Below are 18,476 nucleotides of genomic sequence, written 5' to 3' on the forward strand. Positions count from 1 at the left end.
ACACTGCTGACTCATATCCAGCTTTTTATCCACTGTTACCCCCAGGTCCTTTTCTGCAGAACTGCTGCCTAGCTCGTCGGTCCCCAGTCTATAGCTGTGCATGGGATTCTTCCTTCCTAAGTGGAGGACTCTGCACTTTTCTTTGTTGAACCTCATTAGATTTCTTTTGGTCCAATCCTCCAGTTTGTTTAGGTCCTTCTGTATCCTATCCCTACCTTGCAGGGTATCTACCACTCCCCCCAGCTTAGTGTCATCCGCAGACTTGCTGAGGGTGCAATCTACCCCATCTTCCAGATCATTAATGAAGATGTTGAACAAAACCAGCCCCAGGACCGACCCCTGGGCACTCCGCTTGTGACCAGCTGCCAGCTAGACATGGAGCCATTGATCACTATTTGTTGAGCCCTATGCTCTAGCCAGTTCTCGATCCATTTTATAGTCCATTCATCCAACCCATACTTCCTTAACTTGCTGATAAGAATACTGTGAGAGACCGTATCAAAAGGTTTGCTAAAGTCAAGGTATATCACATCCACCGCCTTCCCTACATCCACAGAGCCAGTCACCTCATCATAGAAAGCAATCAGGTTGGTCAGGCATGACTTACCCTTGGTGAATCCGTGTTGACTGTTCCTGATCACCTTCCTCTCTTCCAAGTGCCTTAAAATGGATTCCTTAAGGACCTGCTCCATGATTTTTCCAGGGATTGAAGTGAGGCTGACTGGTCTGTAGTGTGCGTATGTGTGTGTCAGTGCGCAGGTACTTAAAAATAAATGCTGGAACTTCCTGGACCCGGCTTCCCACTCTGGAGGGAGGGAGGCAGCACGATAACATGGTCAGACCCTGGGGACTCCCGGACCTGGCTCCCCACTCTGTGAAGTTAATTTTTGGCACTGATTTTCACCCGTTTTTTAAAATTTTTTGTAATGAACACTGTTAATTTCCTGGGAAATATTAAACAAAATAAAAACCAAAAATTAAAGCCTTTTAATATGGCATGAATCTGCGTATGACATAAATTATCAGGAATCCAGAAAGCATAGTGTAGAGGAGGAGAAATGAAAATAGAAAACCATGCTTATAAATGTGTGGGTTCAAACCAGAGAAAGCAATGAAATGAAGAGTTAAAGCTGCCACTTTGGGTTTGTTTCACCCTTGGGTGGGTGATGTTGGCTGCAGGCATAGGACCTCAGAGGTAGAAATTCCAGTTGGTAGAGGGAGTTGTGGCAATGGAAGTCTCCCCCATGCCCCTCTACGCTAATCCACAGATTGCAAGCTGGGTAATGTTTATTGGAGGATACACTGATTCAGGGCAGCCCTCAGGCAGAGTCCAAACAGCAGGCCTCACCAGAAACTAAAGCTGCTTCACCCCAATGGAACTACCCAACAGGGGAGGATGGCAACGGAAATAACACCTGCAGTCTAAAGGTGAGTTGCTAATGGAGACACACTTGACACCTTTTGACTTGAATTCCACCTTGTAGCTCATCCTAATAAGAGGACACCTCGGTGTTGAAATGACAGAAATTAAAGTGTCACCTGAAGAGTGGGCTTCGGAGGGCATGGAAGGATGAAGCGAGTCAAGAGCCTGGAAGCCCCAGTGGAGCCAAGGAGCCTTAGAACTTGAGAACTGGTGCTTACTGGTTGGTCAGCCTGCCTGGTGGAATTTCATTTTGAAATGATGGAAATGAACCATTTGATTTTTTAAAGTTTTTTTTTTTACTGTGTTTCACAGAGAATTTCAAAATTTGCAATTTTCATTCCAAACTGCAATAAAACAAAATTCTGAAATTCTCCATGAAACATTTACTGTTCTCCACACAGCTCTGTTGAAAATCTCAGTTATGCTTTATCTTAAATGAAAATGATTTAGGACTTCCAGCATAACAGTTTTCAACACAATGAGACTAAGGGCCTGATGTTTCCTTCGTTTAAACCATTGTGACGCCACTGAAGTCAGTCGAATTACACAAGTGTAAAAACATTGGAGGTGAGAAGAGAATCAGGCTGTAACCTTATAATTTTTTTTTTAAATAGTAAAGTGAATGCTGCTATTTTGCAGGCACACGGTGACCTGCAAAGCACAAGTTCATGCATTACTAACATATCCCCATTTAAATGCAGATTTTTGCTCTTTACACAGGACTTCAGGGAAATCCTTTCCAGATAAATTATAATAGGATAGCAAATTGTAATTCAATATTTCACTTTAACGTGTGTTTCAGCTTATTGATCTTAATTTTTTATCACTTTTAATGAAAAGAGAGAGGATTGCATGCATTTTAATAAGGGTTGTAATTAATTATTAATTATTTCTGATATTCCAAATATCTATACCATTAGAGACATTGTGCTTATACCCTGGCGCCTACTTTCAATAATGGAAACTGGCAAGGTGTGACTTTACATATTGCAGGACATAATTGAGACACAGAACTGGGAAGAGGAGGAGAAAGGGAGGCAGACACTTCACCATAACAGTTTTTCTGGTCATGAGGGTATTATGTCCTCCAACACTTCTCGGTCAAAGTAAGGCCCTGATTCTTCAGTGGCATCCACAGGCTGACGGCCAAAAGTTGTGGACTAGATTCATTAAATGAATGGGGAGTATGTTGGGGATTAATTTAACTTTTTGTCCTCTCACATCAAAGTTCAATTTCCCCACTAAACCTGCCCTTTTCCCCATTTGGACAATAATGATTTGCATTGATAACTGCTAATGGTTGGAGAGGTTTATCATAGCAATCTCTGTTCTTTGTTTGTACAGTACCTAGCACAGTGGGGGCTTGCTCTATAATTGGGGATTCTAGGTGCTAAGGTAATACAAATAACTTATGACAATAATTGTTTTTATCATCTTCAGAAACTTCACTGTCACCCCCCAAAATATCATTCCTTAACTAATGCTATTTATTTCTGCAGTTAACTAGTTTGGAGAATACTGTGTTCACGTGACCCTTTAAGGTTAATTTCATGATTACCTTCTGCCATGTAATAGAATGGCTCTCCCCGTAATGGCTGGAGGGCCTGGGGCTAGCCAACCCTGAGTAGTAAAGGAGGCACACCTTGGGAGAGTAGCCGATTCCCTATAAAAAGCAGCAGGTGGCTGCAGTAAGTTGGGAGTGTTCTGGAAATAGAAGACAGAAGGTATTGTGGGCAGGTGGGTGGCAGCGGCAGCAGCAACAAAGCAAGATTAGCTCTTGCAGAGACTTTGAACTGTGCCCAGCTCTGCGAAACAGGTTGGTTTTTTTTTACTAATATTTAAATATGAATGATTAAAATTAATACAATATTTGAGATGGAGTTCTTTGGATCAGTCCTTGCCATTTACTCTTTGTTTTTACAGTGCTTAACGTATTGAGGCTGCAATTTGGCTGAGGGCTATAATCGAATAATAAAACACTCCAATGGAATTGTTTAATTGTTCTGAGGTTGCAGATGAATATCCAGTCTGCAGTACTGTGGAGCCATAGAAAGCAGGTGGCCTGGCAGCAGAATTTAGGTCTAGCTTACAGCATTGCCAGTTCCAAGCATTCATAAATCATGCGCCAAGTCCCGATACACCGTAAGATTAGATTAAAAATCATAAAGATTTTAAAAATAAATAAATGTTCAGTTCTTTTTATTTGTCCTCCAGTTTCTGAAACTTTATGGGGGCCTTGGGTCACATTTTCAAGCCTTTCCCTGCAACCGTGAGGGCTAGCAACTTGGTTGGTTGGTTGGTTTTTGTTTTAAATAAAGGCTGAGATTCTCCCCTAACCACACGTCCCCAGGGACCAGGGCTTTAAGAAGAACATCAAATATTACGAGACCTGCAATAAACCATGAGTTGCCAACACTGAGTTTACAACAGATTATATGAGGCCTTGTTTATAATTGGTCATTAGAGGGAAAATACACCAAAGAACATGTACATATGTAATAGTGATCTCCATGTAATAAATTATACGTATCATGACTAAGGATAAGATTATGTCACGGCAGTCACAGAAGTCATGGAATTCCTGTGACCTCCGTGACGTATTCTGCTTCAGCTGGAGGGGGTACAGGGCATGAGTTGTCAGCCTGCAGTGGGTCCAGCGACTCCCTGCCCCCATGGGTAAGGAAGAGGGGAGATCTGGAGTTCAGAACCGCGCGGGTGGCCAAGGAGGGGGGCCCCAGAGCTCCCAGGTGCCGCAGGAGGGCTGGGGGCTCCAAGCTGCCGCCACCAGCAGCAGCTCCCCTTTCTCTCCCTCCCCCACCCCCCCCTGCTCCAAGCCACTGCCACTACTGGCAGCGGGGGGTCCGCAGACCAAGAGCTCCCAGCTTTGGCCCCCAGCCTCTTCAGGCAGCAGGGAGGACCCTGCCTCGCTACTCAGTCCATTCCCCTCCATCCCCTAGTCAGCCCCATTTTGTCATAGATGGTTATTTTAAGTAAAAGTTAGAGAGAGGTCACAGCTTCCATTAATTTTTGTTTATTGCCCGTGACCTCTCCCTTTTACTAAAAATAACCGAGACAAAATCTTAACCTTAATCATGACCATTTGAAAGTCTCATCTACCATCAGTCCCACTAATCAATCTTTTTCTCCATAATTGCCAGCATTCCAAATCTCTGGATAGCTTCAAACAGCTGCCATATCAAATAAAAACCACCAGAGAAATGTTTCCTTCTTCCCTGCAAATATTGACCTTCCCTCAAAATGACATCTACCCAAGGCAATATTCCTGTGTGCACCAGTGACAGGTTGTGAGTCATTAAAGCTATCAGTGGGCGTTTCATACCAGTGGAAAGGGTATAAATTTAGAAAGAGATCCCCACTTTTCCAAAGGTAGATTAGCATTTGCTTTTAGCCCAGGAAGGTCTTAATATGTCAGAGTTTAAAAGCTCAGCATTATAGATGGCAGAGCTCCTTTTAGGTAATTTTTACTGTTTGAAAATGTGTTATACTTTCTTTCCCTTGGAAGCATGGACAATTAGACCCATGATACTCGCCTTTACAGGTGGAGGAATATGAAAAATAATATAGCACACTGGGTAGAGCTTATTGGAAAAAAAATCAGCAGAATAATTTTCCGTCAAAGTGCAGTTCCATCTGAATTGAAACACTTCACATAATCATTTCAATTTCACCAAAATTTAATTTCAGAGGGGAAAAAACCCTTCTGTGATCAAAATAAGATGTTTCAACAATTATTAGAACTAAACTTTTGATTTTTTTCTTTTGAAATGACTTCCATTTTAATTTTTTTTATTCTGTATATAATTATAAAATAAAGTCAACTGAATAAATTTTGTGAAAATGAATTTCAAAATCTTCCACAAAATAGAACTTCCGTTCTGTGCCTCAGTCTATAGGGGGTATAAATAGGAGTAATAGGATGAGACTAAAAAAAGGAAAATTTAATTAGAATGAATAGCAGAAAAAGTTTCCTGCCAGTGAGAGGTATTTGGCTATCGCATAGTTTCTCAAAGGAAAGAGTAGATGAACCATTGCTTTTCAAGCTAGATTGGATACAACATAAGAACACGTACTATGGAGAATAATCTTGCGTGGGCAGGGGAATGAAAGAATCAGGTAGTAACAATTAGAGGTTTATTATTTCTACTTCCTGATACTTTGAGAATATTATAATCTAGCATCATGATGATGTGCCCCAAACGTTAGGATGTAAGTTTTTCCTGCAGAACTAACAGTTAAACATAGAAGCTGCATTAGTTCTAGTACCTTTGCCAGCTCAGCTCCATTTTGCCACATATTATTGCTCATTTGCGGGCTTAAAAATGTGCTTTCTTAATTACACTAGTTGAAATGTTTGCTGGTTTGAAAGCAAATCATTTGAACTTTTCCATTTGAACTGTGTGAATCGATAAAGGGTTGTTTATATCCTTTTGCATGTTCACCTCTGTTTCCATCTGTGTAAAGAAAATCCTGTGTAGAGAAAGATAAAATGCTCCCCCTATTGGATAGAGGGAGTGGTTACTGAAAATCTTTTTCTTTTTAACTTGTTTGTAGTGTTGGTCCCAGGGATATTAAAGAGACTTGTCCCTCTTTTAACATACTTCATTTATAACATTTTATTCATGAAGATGTACTGCATCAGCTTTTGTTTTATTAAGCTGACAGTCTTAATACTTGCTTTGTTACTGAGCCTTTATTTCATATCTGGAGTTGAAACAATAGGAATCATTTTGATAATCTTGAGCAAGCTGCAATAAACACTATTATTAAACCATCAGATTTATAGAGGAAATGTCTAGGGCTGAACAACAGAGAGGTTTCTTGGGGGTATTTGTGTTTTTCCCTAAAGCTGTAATGTACAATCTGTGTACTATACCCAAAAATAACAAATTTAAATGCCTGTGACAATGTAAAGAAATTTTATGTTCAGATCATAAACTGCTTCTACAAGCTGATTGTGTGTTATAAATGTTTAACTTGATCATCATGAAAGTTCAAAAATGCAGTTTGTTTTAAAGATTTAAGGTGAACTGCAAAGCTTGCAAAACAAAACATGCAAACTATTTTAAGGCCCTCTCCAGAGGAAAGCATTCTCTATTGGCCTCCCTGACTAGACAGCTGCAGAGGCTGTGCTCTCTTATGATGGAGTAGTTCTCCCGTTATCTCGTCTAATGAACATACCTAGCTGTTACACAGAGCTTTTCATCAATAGATCTCAAAGTATTTTACAAAGATCAGTATCATCATCCCTATTTTACAACTGGAGAAACTGAGGCACAGATGTGAATTATTTGCTCAAATTCATCCTGTAGACCCATGGCAGGGCCAGACATAGAACCTGCATGCCTGTCCAGTGCTCTAACCACTAGCCAGCCATGATGTGGTTGACCAACATTAACTCCTTACGAAGGATAGTTAGAAAGACCATTCTTTGGGCCTTTATCTAAGAACTGTAGCCTCTCAATATCACCAGTATTTTCAAAAATGTGAATTGACTATCACAAGTTTTGAGCTAGAGAAAGCTGAACTCTTAACCCTTCATTTTCCTCTGTAGGTCAAGTTCTCTCACCTATTCATATTTTGAATTAATTTTATGCAGAAAAATAAATTTCAAATGCACAACTGCTACTGTCAGTTGTTGGCTTATGCTTTAAGATTGGTTGTATTTTACTTTGATTCTGTAGTAGAGATGATGGATTTAGTATTTAAATTAATACAGAATTACCTATGAAGTGGCACATATTGCTTCAAGAATGGTTTGAATATAAAAAATTGGGGGATGAAGGGCTATATATGTTTTTTTAGAATATATAATCATTGCAGTCAACATTAACTGGAAATGAAATAAATGTCACTTTATTTGCTTATTTGGCAGTTTGGTTTTTTTAAATGTTAAGAGATTTTCCTGATGTTTACCTTAACTTTTTTTTTTTTTTTTAAATTACTTACAGCTAACAATGTGCTGAAGTTCGGAGAGCTTGTGAGTACTTCAAATACCTATGATGAATCTGGAGTTGTGACCATAGAAACAGATAAACCTCTGCTGTGGACAATGGGTATCAAAAATAAGCAAAATGCTTAAGATTACAACTACCTTTTTTTCAGCTGACCAAAGACTTTATAAACATGTTGGAAAATTTCACTCTCAAACACACACAACGTAATTATTGTGGCAGGAATAAATGTGTTTATTTTAAATTTTGGGGGAGGAGAGGAGGAAGGAAGACAGAGGGAAGGGAAAGAATGGGAGTTAGATAGGTCAAGTCAAATAAAAGATTTTTAGGAAGAGTTCAAGTCAAGATTAGTAGTGACAAAACTGACTGCATACCTCATTCTAGTTCCATGCATAGGACATAGGCACTTCCTAAATCAGCAGTTGCTGAAAGGGACTAATGGGCATAGACTGACCTACTCTTAGCAGTATGTCCAGCTCAGGTTTTAATAAAGTTATATCAGCAAGGAAATAATATCAGTGGTTGAAGAATCTCTTCCCACCAACTCAAATTTTAATTGATGTTTATATGCATGCTTTTGATTTACAGTACTGCTTTACTACAATACTTGTTTTATATAAGTAAATCTTTTGCTGTTTAATGGTCACTATAACAGGCTGATCTTCTGCCCTGCTATTTACTGAACATAACTCAAGTGCCATAAACTTAAAAGCTAGTTGCAAATTTTAAAGGAAAACAGCAATAATGAATACCAGATACAGCTACAGTGAAGCATAGAAATAGCAGGCTGAGTATTTCCTTTAATGCTGCGGTCTGTGCTGCCATTTTACTTCCACTTCCCAGCATCAAATACTATTTTACAAACTTCCAATTAACAGAAGGCAAGCAGCGTTAAACTAAGTACTACTAAACTTAATATGCAAGCTTTTATAGATTAAAAAGCATATATTTGTCATAGCTTCATTCTAAAGAGGAACAACAGTATGAGCTTTATTTGCATAAGTTTCCGCAAGTTCTTTAAACAACTGAATAACGGTGCATCTTAATTTCTCAAAGAAAATTTGAAGAGACTACTGTGAAAAGCAAACTGGTATATTTTCTTTTAAAGAGTTTGTTAATGTAAGGTGGTACAGAATGTACAAGTCATTCAACAGACTGAATAAATATGTTGTATAACATGCTGGTTTATATATCAGATTTTCAAAAACTGGTATATAGCAAATTTGGTGTAACTTGACATAAACATTAGCATATCTTCTATGGCACTGTAAAGACAGTACTGGAATCCAAACGGTGTGGTAAGGAAAGATAAGTGCCCTCAAGCTGCTGTTGTGATCTGTAAGTATATAAAAGTATTTAAGTCTGTAAAAATGTATCAGTTGTTGCCTCTTAGAGATGGAGTTTAGAACAATATCTGAAAAACTAACCTACTTTTCATAAGATTACTTCAACTCAGACTGAAGTCTTTTCAACTTGCTTTGTGCTTTTGACAGCACTTTATATAGGCACATTCCTTTTTGTAGGGGTCTCTCTCCTCCCCATCCCCAGTTGCAAGACACAATATAGGAAAATGACAGTAGATTAGTATCTGTACTTTTTAATATGAATAGATTTAGAGTTGTTTTTTTCAGTGCCACCTAACAGTGGGCCAAAAGTAGTAATATGTAAAAAGAATTATTCTACTGCTGAAAGGAATAAATCAATAAAGGCAGTTCATAATCACCTTATCTTGTACAATTAGCAGCACACATTGATAACGTATTTATTGAGCCCAAAGAATTCCAAGAGTGAGTAAAACAAAACGAGAAACTCAGATACGCTTTTTTAAAATCTTAATGTGGTTTATAGCAGTAAATAAAAAACAAGATACAGAAAAGTCACCCCACCCCACCCTCCACCTCCAAACTCAGTCCCCGCTGTCATCCATCACTCCCAACTTCAGGTAACAGATCTCCTTGATGAGTGTTCAGCCACCACTGTAGAACAAGAGAGTTTGATGAGCTTCAAGTAGATGACTATCTTAACTTAATTCCAGTTAAGAGGACAGTGTAAGTCTCCAATATGCCTTAAAAATAGCAGACATTATGCCACTCATTCGTCTCATCTTTATTTTGAGACAGTTTTCTTAATTTGAGGATCATGCCCCTCTTTGCTCCAAAAGAGGCAGTAAACGGATCTCAAAGGATTACAGCCACCCTCTTTTCTATGACTAGATGGGAGAGGGATACTGAAACTTACCATAATATGGGTCCCTAGTAGGGAAATGGTTGAGAACAACTTTGCCAAAACAATTGCTATTTTAACCAATTAAGAAGTGTTAACTTAAATGTGTATGAAACTTTCAATATCAGTTGTTTTTGTACTGCTACTTGAACTAATTTAAGGTTAAATGTTCAGATGCAAAAGCTTAATACAAAAATTAAGTGGTATATTGTACAAGAGTCAGGATCATGTAAAATTGTAAACACTTTTAATAAAGGTATTTTTAGTACTATCAATCATTTATTAGCTCTACTGGGTGTCTTCTTCCAACACAACCTCAAGACATTAATTGCTCAAAACGATATTCCTCATTTATACTACTATTCTCTGCAATATCATCCTCTACAGGTGTTCAAGTCACTTTATGAAATTTCTAATTTCAAATTAAATGAAAAGTTAACAGAATGCAAAATTCAAACCATCTACTATACTGTCTAAACATCCAGCAAGGAATAGTATTTAAGTGTTCCTAACATTTAGCTTCTAATCACTTTCAGCCATCTTCTCTCAGCTAGAGGTCCTATGACTAGTACTAAATTTTTGCAGTATATTATCTAGTAAACAAAAGATGAGATCGTAATATCCGAAAGCAGTAACTGATTTACTGAAAGCTGAATGTTTACAAGATACAGATGAAGTTAATGAAGTGCTCATGTACTATAGTGATGGGGGCCATGTAAGTACTCTGAAATGAGTATCAGAGCAGCCTTATGATTACTAAACTTAGTATTTCAGTGTACCTAATCAGTTCAAATATGAACAAACTTTGTTATTCATGTATTGATACTACCATTATCCTTTTACCAGATTTACTTACACAATGATGTTGTTGATAGGGATATGGATCAATTTGACAAAGAAACCAATAAATCCCATTATTGCAAAACCTATTGCTGTTGCCATGGCAATCTTCTGGAATTCTGCAATTTAAAAAGTTAAGAAGATTTAGTCCTGTACATTTAAACCTGCCACTTAAAATGCAGTAGATTAGGTTGCTATAATGACAATGGGAAAGATCTGTGCCTTTGAAAGTTTCTCCCAATGTTAAGATAAGACACTTCAGAAATGAATTTTAGATGGTAATGCCCAGAGACAAAGATGCAGTTCATTTCCAAAAATAACCCATGTTTTAGAAATACTAGATTTCCAGGGCTTGTAGCATTACCTAACATAGAATCACACATTACTTAAAGCCAGGTAAGGCAACTTGAACTTTGAAATCAGTACTGTAAACAAAGTACTAATGCAATCAATTTCCAAAAGAAAACAAGAAAAATTAAATTAGTGACATTGGACAAGATTAATTTGAGCAGACTAAACATCGAGATGTGAAGTGTCCATAGAAGCCATTATAAAAAGGATTCTGAAATGGCAAGCAATTTACATTTCAGAACACTTCTGCTGTGTATACTGCTTCAGAAACTCTCTACCATACTGCTACTATCACAAGTTTGACTTCAGCAAGATGTATACCAGAAGAGACTTTCAAATTAGTTTTAAGTTTTACATCAAATTAAGCGTTTCTCAATGATTTTCAGACAAAGCTGTGTAAAATAGACTGTTTGCTATACAAGTGCAAAATTGAAAAATCAATCAACATGAAAAATGAATAGACATCAGTATGCCTATAAACACCTAAACTTCCTGTTCTTGGTTTTTCAGCCAATATCACAAGGTAGAAAATTTAAAAAAAAAAGGGGGGAGGGGGGCCATAATGCTCATTTTACTTTAATCTTCCTTCTTGGATACTTTACCTTTTCTGTCTGGCTTAGTGCATCTTTTAACAAGCCTGATGGAATCTTTTACAAATTGACGGCTGGGCTCAACGAACTGCATTACTTGATCCATGGTTGCCTGCTAGAATAAGTGTCACATTTTGATAAATAGATAGTTTCAAGTGTCATTTTGAAAAACCATTTTACGTCTTACATAAAGAGACAAATTCCGCCACTTCTCCCCTTTTCTGGTCATCTTTAATGTACAGTAAATATTGAATGTGAAAATGTTAACACTTTAATCACACGTCAGGATTCTAGTTTTTTTAGTCTACTAAGCTGTTTTGTTTTGTTTTTTTAAATCTCTATTTTGTTACGATGTATTTTGCATCCAGGAGGTGGAGCAACACCCATTAGAACAGTCAATTCATCCATTCAAAGAACCATGAGCTTTGACTTCCAATTTTTACATCCTCTGCAAGTCTATTTGATATTCCCATTCTCCTGCATAGTTTCTTTTTTATGTGTCTACACTATTTCTTCTATATGTATCAGTTTAGTTACGTGAATGCACTTCCAACAGATATGTTGGTTGGGCTGACAGTAGTTAAGACAAAGCAATAGTAAAAACTTTAAAGTGATTGCTATCAGTAAGAACAGTAGTATGAAGAGTGACTTAGGTTGTCTACACTACAGCTTATGTTGGCAGAATTTGTCACTCAGGCCTAGTTTACACCAGGGCTCAACAAATTTGTTTTTGAGCTAGAAGCCAGCCCAAAAATTAAGGAGCCAGACAACATGGGTCACCCTGGCTGGAGCGCAGCAGCCGCTCTCCCCTCCTGGCCCCACCCCCTCCCACAACCTGGGCCCACCAGCAGAGCACCCTGGCTGGAGCACAGCAGCCGCAGCGCTACCCCCTCCCAGCCCTGCCACATGGGCGCAATGACACCCTGGCCGGAGCACAGCAGCCACCCCCCCTGGAGAAATACTAGGTGCCAAACAAATTTCTAGGTGCCATGGTGACCTGGCGCCCAGGGTTTGTCAAACCCTGGTCTACACTTACCCAGAAATTCGGCAGCAGTTGACGATAGTTACGCAAGCTACATACAGTAGCTTGCATAACTCCCGTCAATTTGTAACTTCCCTTCAGCACACCCTCTCCACTGCACTGTGCCAACGGGAAATGCCTTCTTGTTGACGCAGCACTATGCCTGTTCAGGAGGTGGTTTAATTGAATAGACTTCCAGATTGATTGAGCCGGTCTTCATTTCCACTCAATCAATCCGGCTAAATCGATCTGATGGTGGTGAATTTGCTGCTGCCAATGTGTAGATACCCTTAGAGGTGCGAATAAACTACCTGCTTGAGCATCTGAAGTTACACGGACGTATGTACCAGTGTGGTCAGTGCTATGGTGGCAGGAGAGCGTCTCCTGCCAACTCTCTCTGCCACCCATGGAGATGGTTTTATTATGCCAACAGGAGAGCTCTCTTCCATTGACATAGAGCATCTTCCTGAGAGATGTAACTGTGCTGCTGTAGCTGTAAGACATGCCCTTAGTCATGATCCAAAACCTAGATGGCAAAAGCAGTTTCTGCACCTACAAATGGCAAGATCCAGCTGCCACGTGATACCTTTCATATATCTTCGAGTTATCAGTTAAAACTTACTTGTTTTCAAAACGTTAATTTGCGGAGGCATGTGATGAGTTACTGGGGAAATACATAAATCAAACCCACTACAGAGGCTTTACAGTATTTTTTGCACATATTTCTATTTCATTCAATCATAAGTTTCCTTAGTGAGGCAGACAACCCTCCACTAGTGGGTGGGCAGTCGGGTGACAAACGGCTCTCAGCTGCAATTTTATTAAGCCCGCAGACACGCGAAGCTGGAGTCCTTGTCCTTGGGGAACCGGGTGGCCCCACATTCGAGCTAGTCACACTAGCTTTTAGCTCTCTGTATGACCGCCGCCCCTCGGCGCTGGAGTCAGGGAGCACGGCGCTGCTGCGAGTCGCTACCAGGTCTCCCCAAAGACGGCAGAAAGGAGAGGAAGGACTCCTCGAGCTCGCCACACGCAAAAACGGGGTGAGGGTGGACTGGAGCTGCCAGGAGAACGGGGCGCGGGGGGGGCGGAGGGAGCTACAGGCGCTGCCCCCCGGGCTCGGGGCTACGCTGGTGTATGGCCAGGCTCTTCCAGCCCAACCGAGGCTTTCGCCAGACTCGCCTTGGCTTCTCCCTCGTTCACCCCGCCGGAGCCAGCCCGCAGCGAGGCTGGCCGGGCCCGTTACAGCCCCACCGCGGGGGAGGCGACGGCGCAAGTGGGACCTCGCCGCCCACCCCCCTCAGCGCTACCGAGGGGGAGTCGCCACGGGCGTCGCCCTCTACCGCGCCACCGGCCCCGTCACGGCGGAGCCGCCGCGCTCTCACCTGCGCCGCCGGACCAGCCTCCGTTCGCGCTCAGGAGACGGACACGTAGCTACTGAAAGGGTCGATGATGATGATGATGACGATGGTGCTGAACCGGAAGGAGAACGACAGACTGAACCGGAACTTCCGCCGCCCGAACCCTTCTGCCTCCCCCTCACCTAGGCCGACATTAGCCCCCCGCCGCCCCCGCCTTTTTACGTATGCGTGGAGAGGGGATGCGACAGGCAGTCGCGGGCGGGGGTGAGGGCGGGGCGTGGCAATGTGCGCGCACGCGCACGGCGGGGGGGGAGAAGAAGGACGGTTATTACGGTTAATAAGGCGAATGATGAGGGCGCCGTGCTGGGGGAGGGGATCGATTCTTTCGCAAAATCCTGTCGTAGGAGAGAGCTGGGAGGGGGATGGTAACAGCGTTTGTGGCCTATGCACGTTTTTCACGGGGCAGTTACAGCACCCTAATAGAGTGTCTAGTAGTAATTGTGCAGCAGCAGCAGCAGCAGCAGTGACTATGAGCCCCATGTCAGGTATGAGGCTCCCCCCATTGTGCAAGGTGCTGTACAAACAAAGAAGGAATAGCAGGGGCGCCACTTCCTTCTCTGCATGGGGAGCCAATGCACCTCTTGTAGACATCACGGCTGGGGAGCCTCTGGGCCAGAGGTTCACATGGTGGATCTCAAGTAGACACCATATTGGAGGGGGATAGGATAGGATGCACAGCGTTGTGTCTGGGGAAAAGGAGAGGCAGGCAGCAGGGCAGGAACTGTTATTGTCCTTGGTTTGAAGTGCATGGGATTGCTGCTATTTTCAAATAACACACAAACCCTGGAGCAGCCTTGCTTTTTATTTGTTAGCCAAGAGCAAAAGCCTGTTCCCTAACAGAGTTCAAATGTTCAAACTTCGGTGCCGGAAGTTAGGCTTCAAATTTTAGATTAGGCACCACCACAAAAGTGGACAGCATTTTCAAAGGTGCTGTGCAACCCCCCAGCTTCTGTTGGCTTTAGTGGGATGTTTGTGTGTGCTCAGCAATGCTAAAAAAAAAAATAATCAGTCGTCTTATTCAGCTGTGTAAATATATATTTAGGAGCCTGTCAGCAATAATGCCAACCCCAAACATTCAGAATTCAGTAACGGGCCACTAAAATCATGACTAGCTTAAAATTCATGAGACCTTTTTAAAAAAACAATATATATATTTCTTTTTGCCCTCTGATTTTTTGAGCTTCAGAGAACTGTACACACGCTTCTACTTTCCGTTCTTTTCATTCCTTCCCCTTCATTCTGCAAAAACATGCTCCCTCCCCCTCTCTTCCTAATCTATGTGCCGTCCCACCGTCTTGCATTCACCGCTGTGCTAATGCAGGCGAGATGGAAGAAGTACAGAGGCCAGCCGAGGCTGGGGCAATAGCTAGATGCATGTGGTATGATGTAGCTGAGCTGTCTGTACGCTTGCCCCTCAGAACACTGCCCAGCCTCATAAGAATGGGTCTAGTCTTGATGCCCTGTAGGTGGAGAAGAGTGTGTGATGCCCCGCATCCCCCATGTTTACCCTTACAGTATAATTGTGTATTAAGCAAATCATGTTAGCTGTGTTATAGTAGTATGTTGGTTACAATTTCATGTGTATAGTTATGAGTTACGTAATATTTCCAAAGATACGTCTTCATGACTTGGAACATATCTAGGCGAAAGGCTCCAGGAGCAGAGGGGCAGTTCATACCTCATCAAGGTATATATAGGACAAACCCAGCTCAGCCTTTCAGAAACAAAGGATTGGCTTGGGCATCAACGGAGGATCAGTTGGACTCTTGAGTACGTTATCGCCCTTCCCTTGGTCAGTTTGGAACCCTGACAAGGTAATGCTTACTGACTCAGGACATGAATGAGTCTACATAAGGACATTGTTTGTCACCTGACCCTGGGGAGAGGAGGACGACGGGGGCCCTTCAGAGGGAACAGGGAACATTTTAAAAAGGGGAAACATTTGCCATGCTTTCTCTCCCACTTCCATCTACAAACACCACCAAGCAAGTGAAGTGCTGACCAAAGGGGAGAGCCTAGCTGAAGGGAAACCATCAGCCAGCCTGTGGTGAGAATTGCCTAAATTTGTAAGGTTGCTGAAAGTGTTAAGCTTAGCTTAGAATGCATTTTGCTTTTATTTCTTTTGCCCAAATCTGACTGGTTATGCTTTGACTTACAATCACTTAAAAATCTTTCTGTAGTTAATAAATTTGTTGGTTTGCTCTACCTAAAGCAGAGCATTCGGTTTGAAGTGTGTTGGAGCCTTCACTGGGAATAACAAGACTGGTGAATATCAATTTCTTTGTTAAATTGACAAACATATATGAGCTTACATTGTTCAGTGAGCATAATGGAGCATTGTAAGACGGAGATTCCGAGGGTTGTATCTGGTAGTGCCTAGTGTCATGCTGTTGTAAAATACAAAAAGTGGCTGGCTAGAAGCACTCCCGCACTTAGTTTGGATCCGCTCACACGCTGGAGGTTGTGCGTGAACAGCCCAGGAGTGGAGTTCTCAGCAGAGCAGAGTAAAATGGGCTCCAGGAGTGGGGGAATTGGGGTTACACAGCAATTCACTAGTCTAGCTTGCACCAGGGGAATGTCACAGAGTGCCTCAAAGTCTCATGTGGATGAGGGAAATCACAGGGAGCGCTGGTAGAAGAATTGTCCTTGAGGTGCATATTTGTCAGTCATTGTGCTGGCAGTTGCATTAAGCAAGCTATGCGGTGGAGAGAGGGTTGTAAATTTAGTAAAATCGGTCAGGCCCTGGGAAGTGGGGCATTCTTGATTTTCAGGGACATATGACTACACTACTCAAGGAGCCATTTGGTTTCAGAGTAGGAGCAGCCGGCACACTTGCAGCAGCGGAACAAAATGGTGTCTGCAGTGACGTGTTTGCAGTCAGTGTTCATGGCATGAATAAATCTGTTTTTCAGGTCTTTGAGTTTACCCTTGTACATTTGAAATCATTATGTGCAACTACTGGTTATACCATGTCACCTTTTAAAATCAGGGCAAAATAGATGAATAGTGATTTGCTGCAAGTCACTTATCTTCTGCACTTTCTGTAAAATGGAAATAATAAAACCTATGATAATGATGTATGGATGGAAAGCACTATAAAGCTGTTAAGGGTTTTGAATACTTATTATCTTTGTTTCTGAATTCTCAGTTTTGTAAAATACCCTTGAGAAGTCCCATAAATTCAGACCTGGATCCTGCAACATGCTCAGTGCCATCTCTTGGAAATGCATTCAACTCCCATTGACTTCAGTGTTGAAGGTGCTCTGTACCACAGCGTGGGAGTTCTCAGCTTCATATTACAGAGCCCATTTTAATTTGGAAAACATTTTTGGCCTGGCACAATAATTTAGTTTTATGTGGTCTTATCTTGTGAGATTTTATCTGCTCAGCTCACTGATTCACTGTTTTATAGTTCTGCTTCTGCTGTTGTTTCACAACCTGGAATGCTATGGCTAAAACTTATTATAAAATTAAATGTATTATTAGCCAGCTGTATTTCTTTTTCTTTGTTCAAATTACCTGTATAGACTGAAAAAACCAAACGTCTTAAATACCTCACCTCAGTTATCTAGGTCTTTATAACCTCTAGCCTGAATTTCTAGACCATGCTTTACATGGGGCAAGAGCTGTTGAGGAGCCTTCAAACATCAACTGAGTCCTGACTCAGGCAATCTAGTACATCTAATTTATTACTGACCCATCACAACCTGTCTTCATTCTCCTTGTCATCATGATGGTGGTGGGCAAGTAAGTTTTGTGCCTGTACTTACAAATTTTCATGAATTTACAAGGCTGAATTTATGGCACAATATAAGTAAAAAATAGTAACTGTCAACAGAGAGAAACATATATTATCCTATATGTTATATGCTCATGTTGTAGATTTGATTCTGGATATTCATCATTTATAAGTGGCAGCTCTATCCTATACTTTGTGTCTCTTCATACATTCTTAGGACCCCTGCCTTATTTTAACTAATGGTATTTTAGGTTTTTGTACAGCACCCAGCTATATGGTGATGGGTATTATGTTAAAAAAGAAGAGAAGAAACCTACACTGCTCACCCTCCCTCCCTTCAGCCCCTCCCCCTCAGCATCCCCTCTCCCTGCACGTGTCTTTCTGTTTAGCTAATCCCCGCCTAACTAAACCCCACCTCCATCCCATAAATCATGGAACTAACATTTGCCATCATGACATTGTTCTCTAGGCTTGTAGGTTATACCCCTTTCCCTTATCCATTATCTGTCTTGTCTGTTTAGATAGTAAGCTCTTTGTGGCAGGGATTGTCTGCTATTCTGTACCTAGCACAATAGGGCCCCATTCTTGGTCAGTTCCTAAGTACTACAGCAATAAACTTTATTATTAATAATAAATAGAACAGTCTGGGTCTGCCATCTTATATACCCAAGCAATGCTTTTAAAGAGCCAAGAGACTGCATGTAAAAGTAAGTTGTATCAATACCTCAACACCCTGATTGATATATTTGACTGCATACCGAGATTTGATGGGGCTAGAATAGGTCTTTCAAAGCCATTATAAACTGTAGGGTGCTAAAACTATGAATACAACTACTATAATACTTAGCAGTATCCTTTAAAAAAGGGTTGAGGCTTTTTTTTTGAGACAGCAGGAGTAG

General features: G+C 41.1%; 2 protein-coding genes across 9 annotated transcripts in view; one reads left to right on the plus strand and one right to left on the minus strand.

Annotated features, from left to right (window-relative positions):
- The window catches only part of TPK1 (thiamin pyrophosphokinase 1), a 448,492-nt gene extending 438,599 nt beyond the window's left edge, over positions 1-9,893 (plus strand). For all 7 annotated transcript variants that reach the window (XM_067550355.1, XM_067550351.1, XM_067550354.1 and 4 more), the window contains one exon: positions 7,393-9,893. In XM_067550355.1, coding sequence (XP_067406456.1) covers positions 7,393-7,523 — 131 coding nt within the window. In that variant the 3' untranslated portion in view covers positions 7,524-9,893. The remainder of the gene's footprint in view (positions 1-7,392) is intronic.
- SEC61G (SEC61 translocon subunit gamma) lies at positions 7,928-13,956 on the minus strand. Of its 2 annotated transcripts, none has more exons than XM_067550359.1 (4): positions 13,803-13,956; positions 11,412-11,514; positions 10,475-10,577; positions 7,928-9,371 (listed from the first exon to the last, which is right to left on the minus strand). In XM_067550359.1, the coding sequence occupies exons 2-4, from the start codon at positions 11,503-11,505 to the stop codon at positions 9,362-9,364; spliced, it is 207 nt and encodes a 68-aa protein (XP_067406460.1). In that variant the 5' UTR covers positions 11,506-11,514; positions 13,803-13,956; the 3' UTR covers positions 7,928-9,361. The 2 variants fall into 2 exon arrangements, with proteins under 2 accessions (XP_067406460.1, XP_067406461.1); XM_067550360.1 differs by having other exon boundaries at positions 11,412-11,511; positions 13,803-13,944.
- Between the last annotated feature and the right edge of the window lie 4,520 nt (positions 13,957-18,476).

This window comes from Emydura macquarii, unplaced genomic scaffold (genome assembly GCF_026122565.2).
Source record: "Emydura macquarii macquarii isolate MOO-44397 ecotype Brisbane River unplaced genomic scaffold, CSIRO-AGI_Emac_v2 contig_1263, whole genome shotgun sequence".
NCBI classification, from domain to species: Eukaryota; Metazoa; Chordata; order Testudines; family Chelidae; genus Emydura; species Emydura macquarii.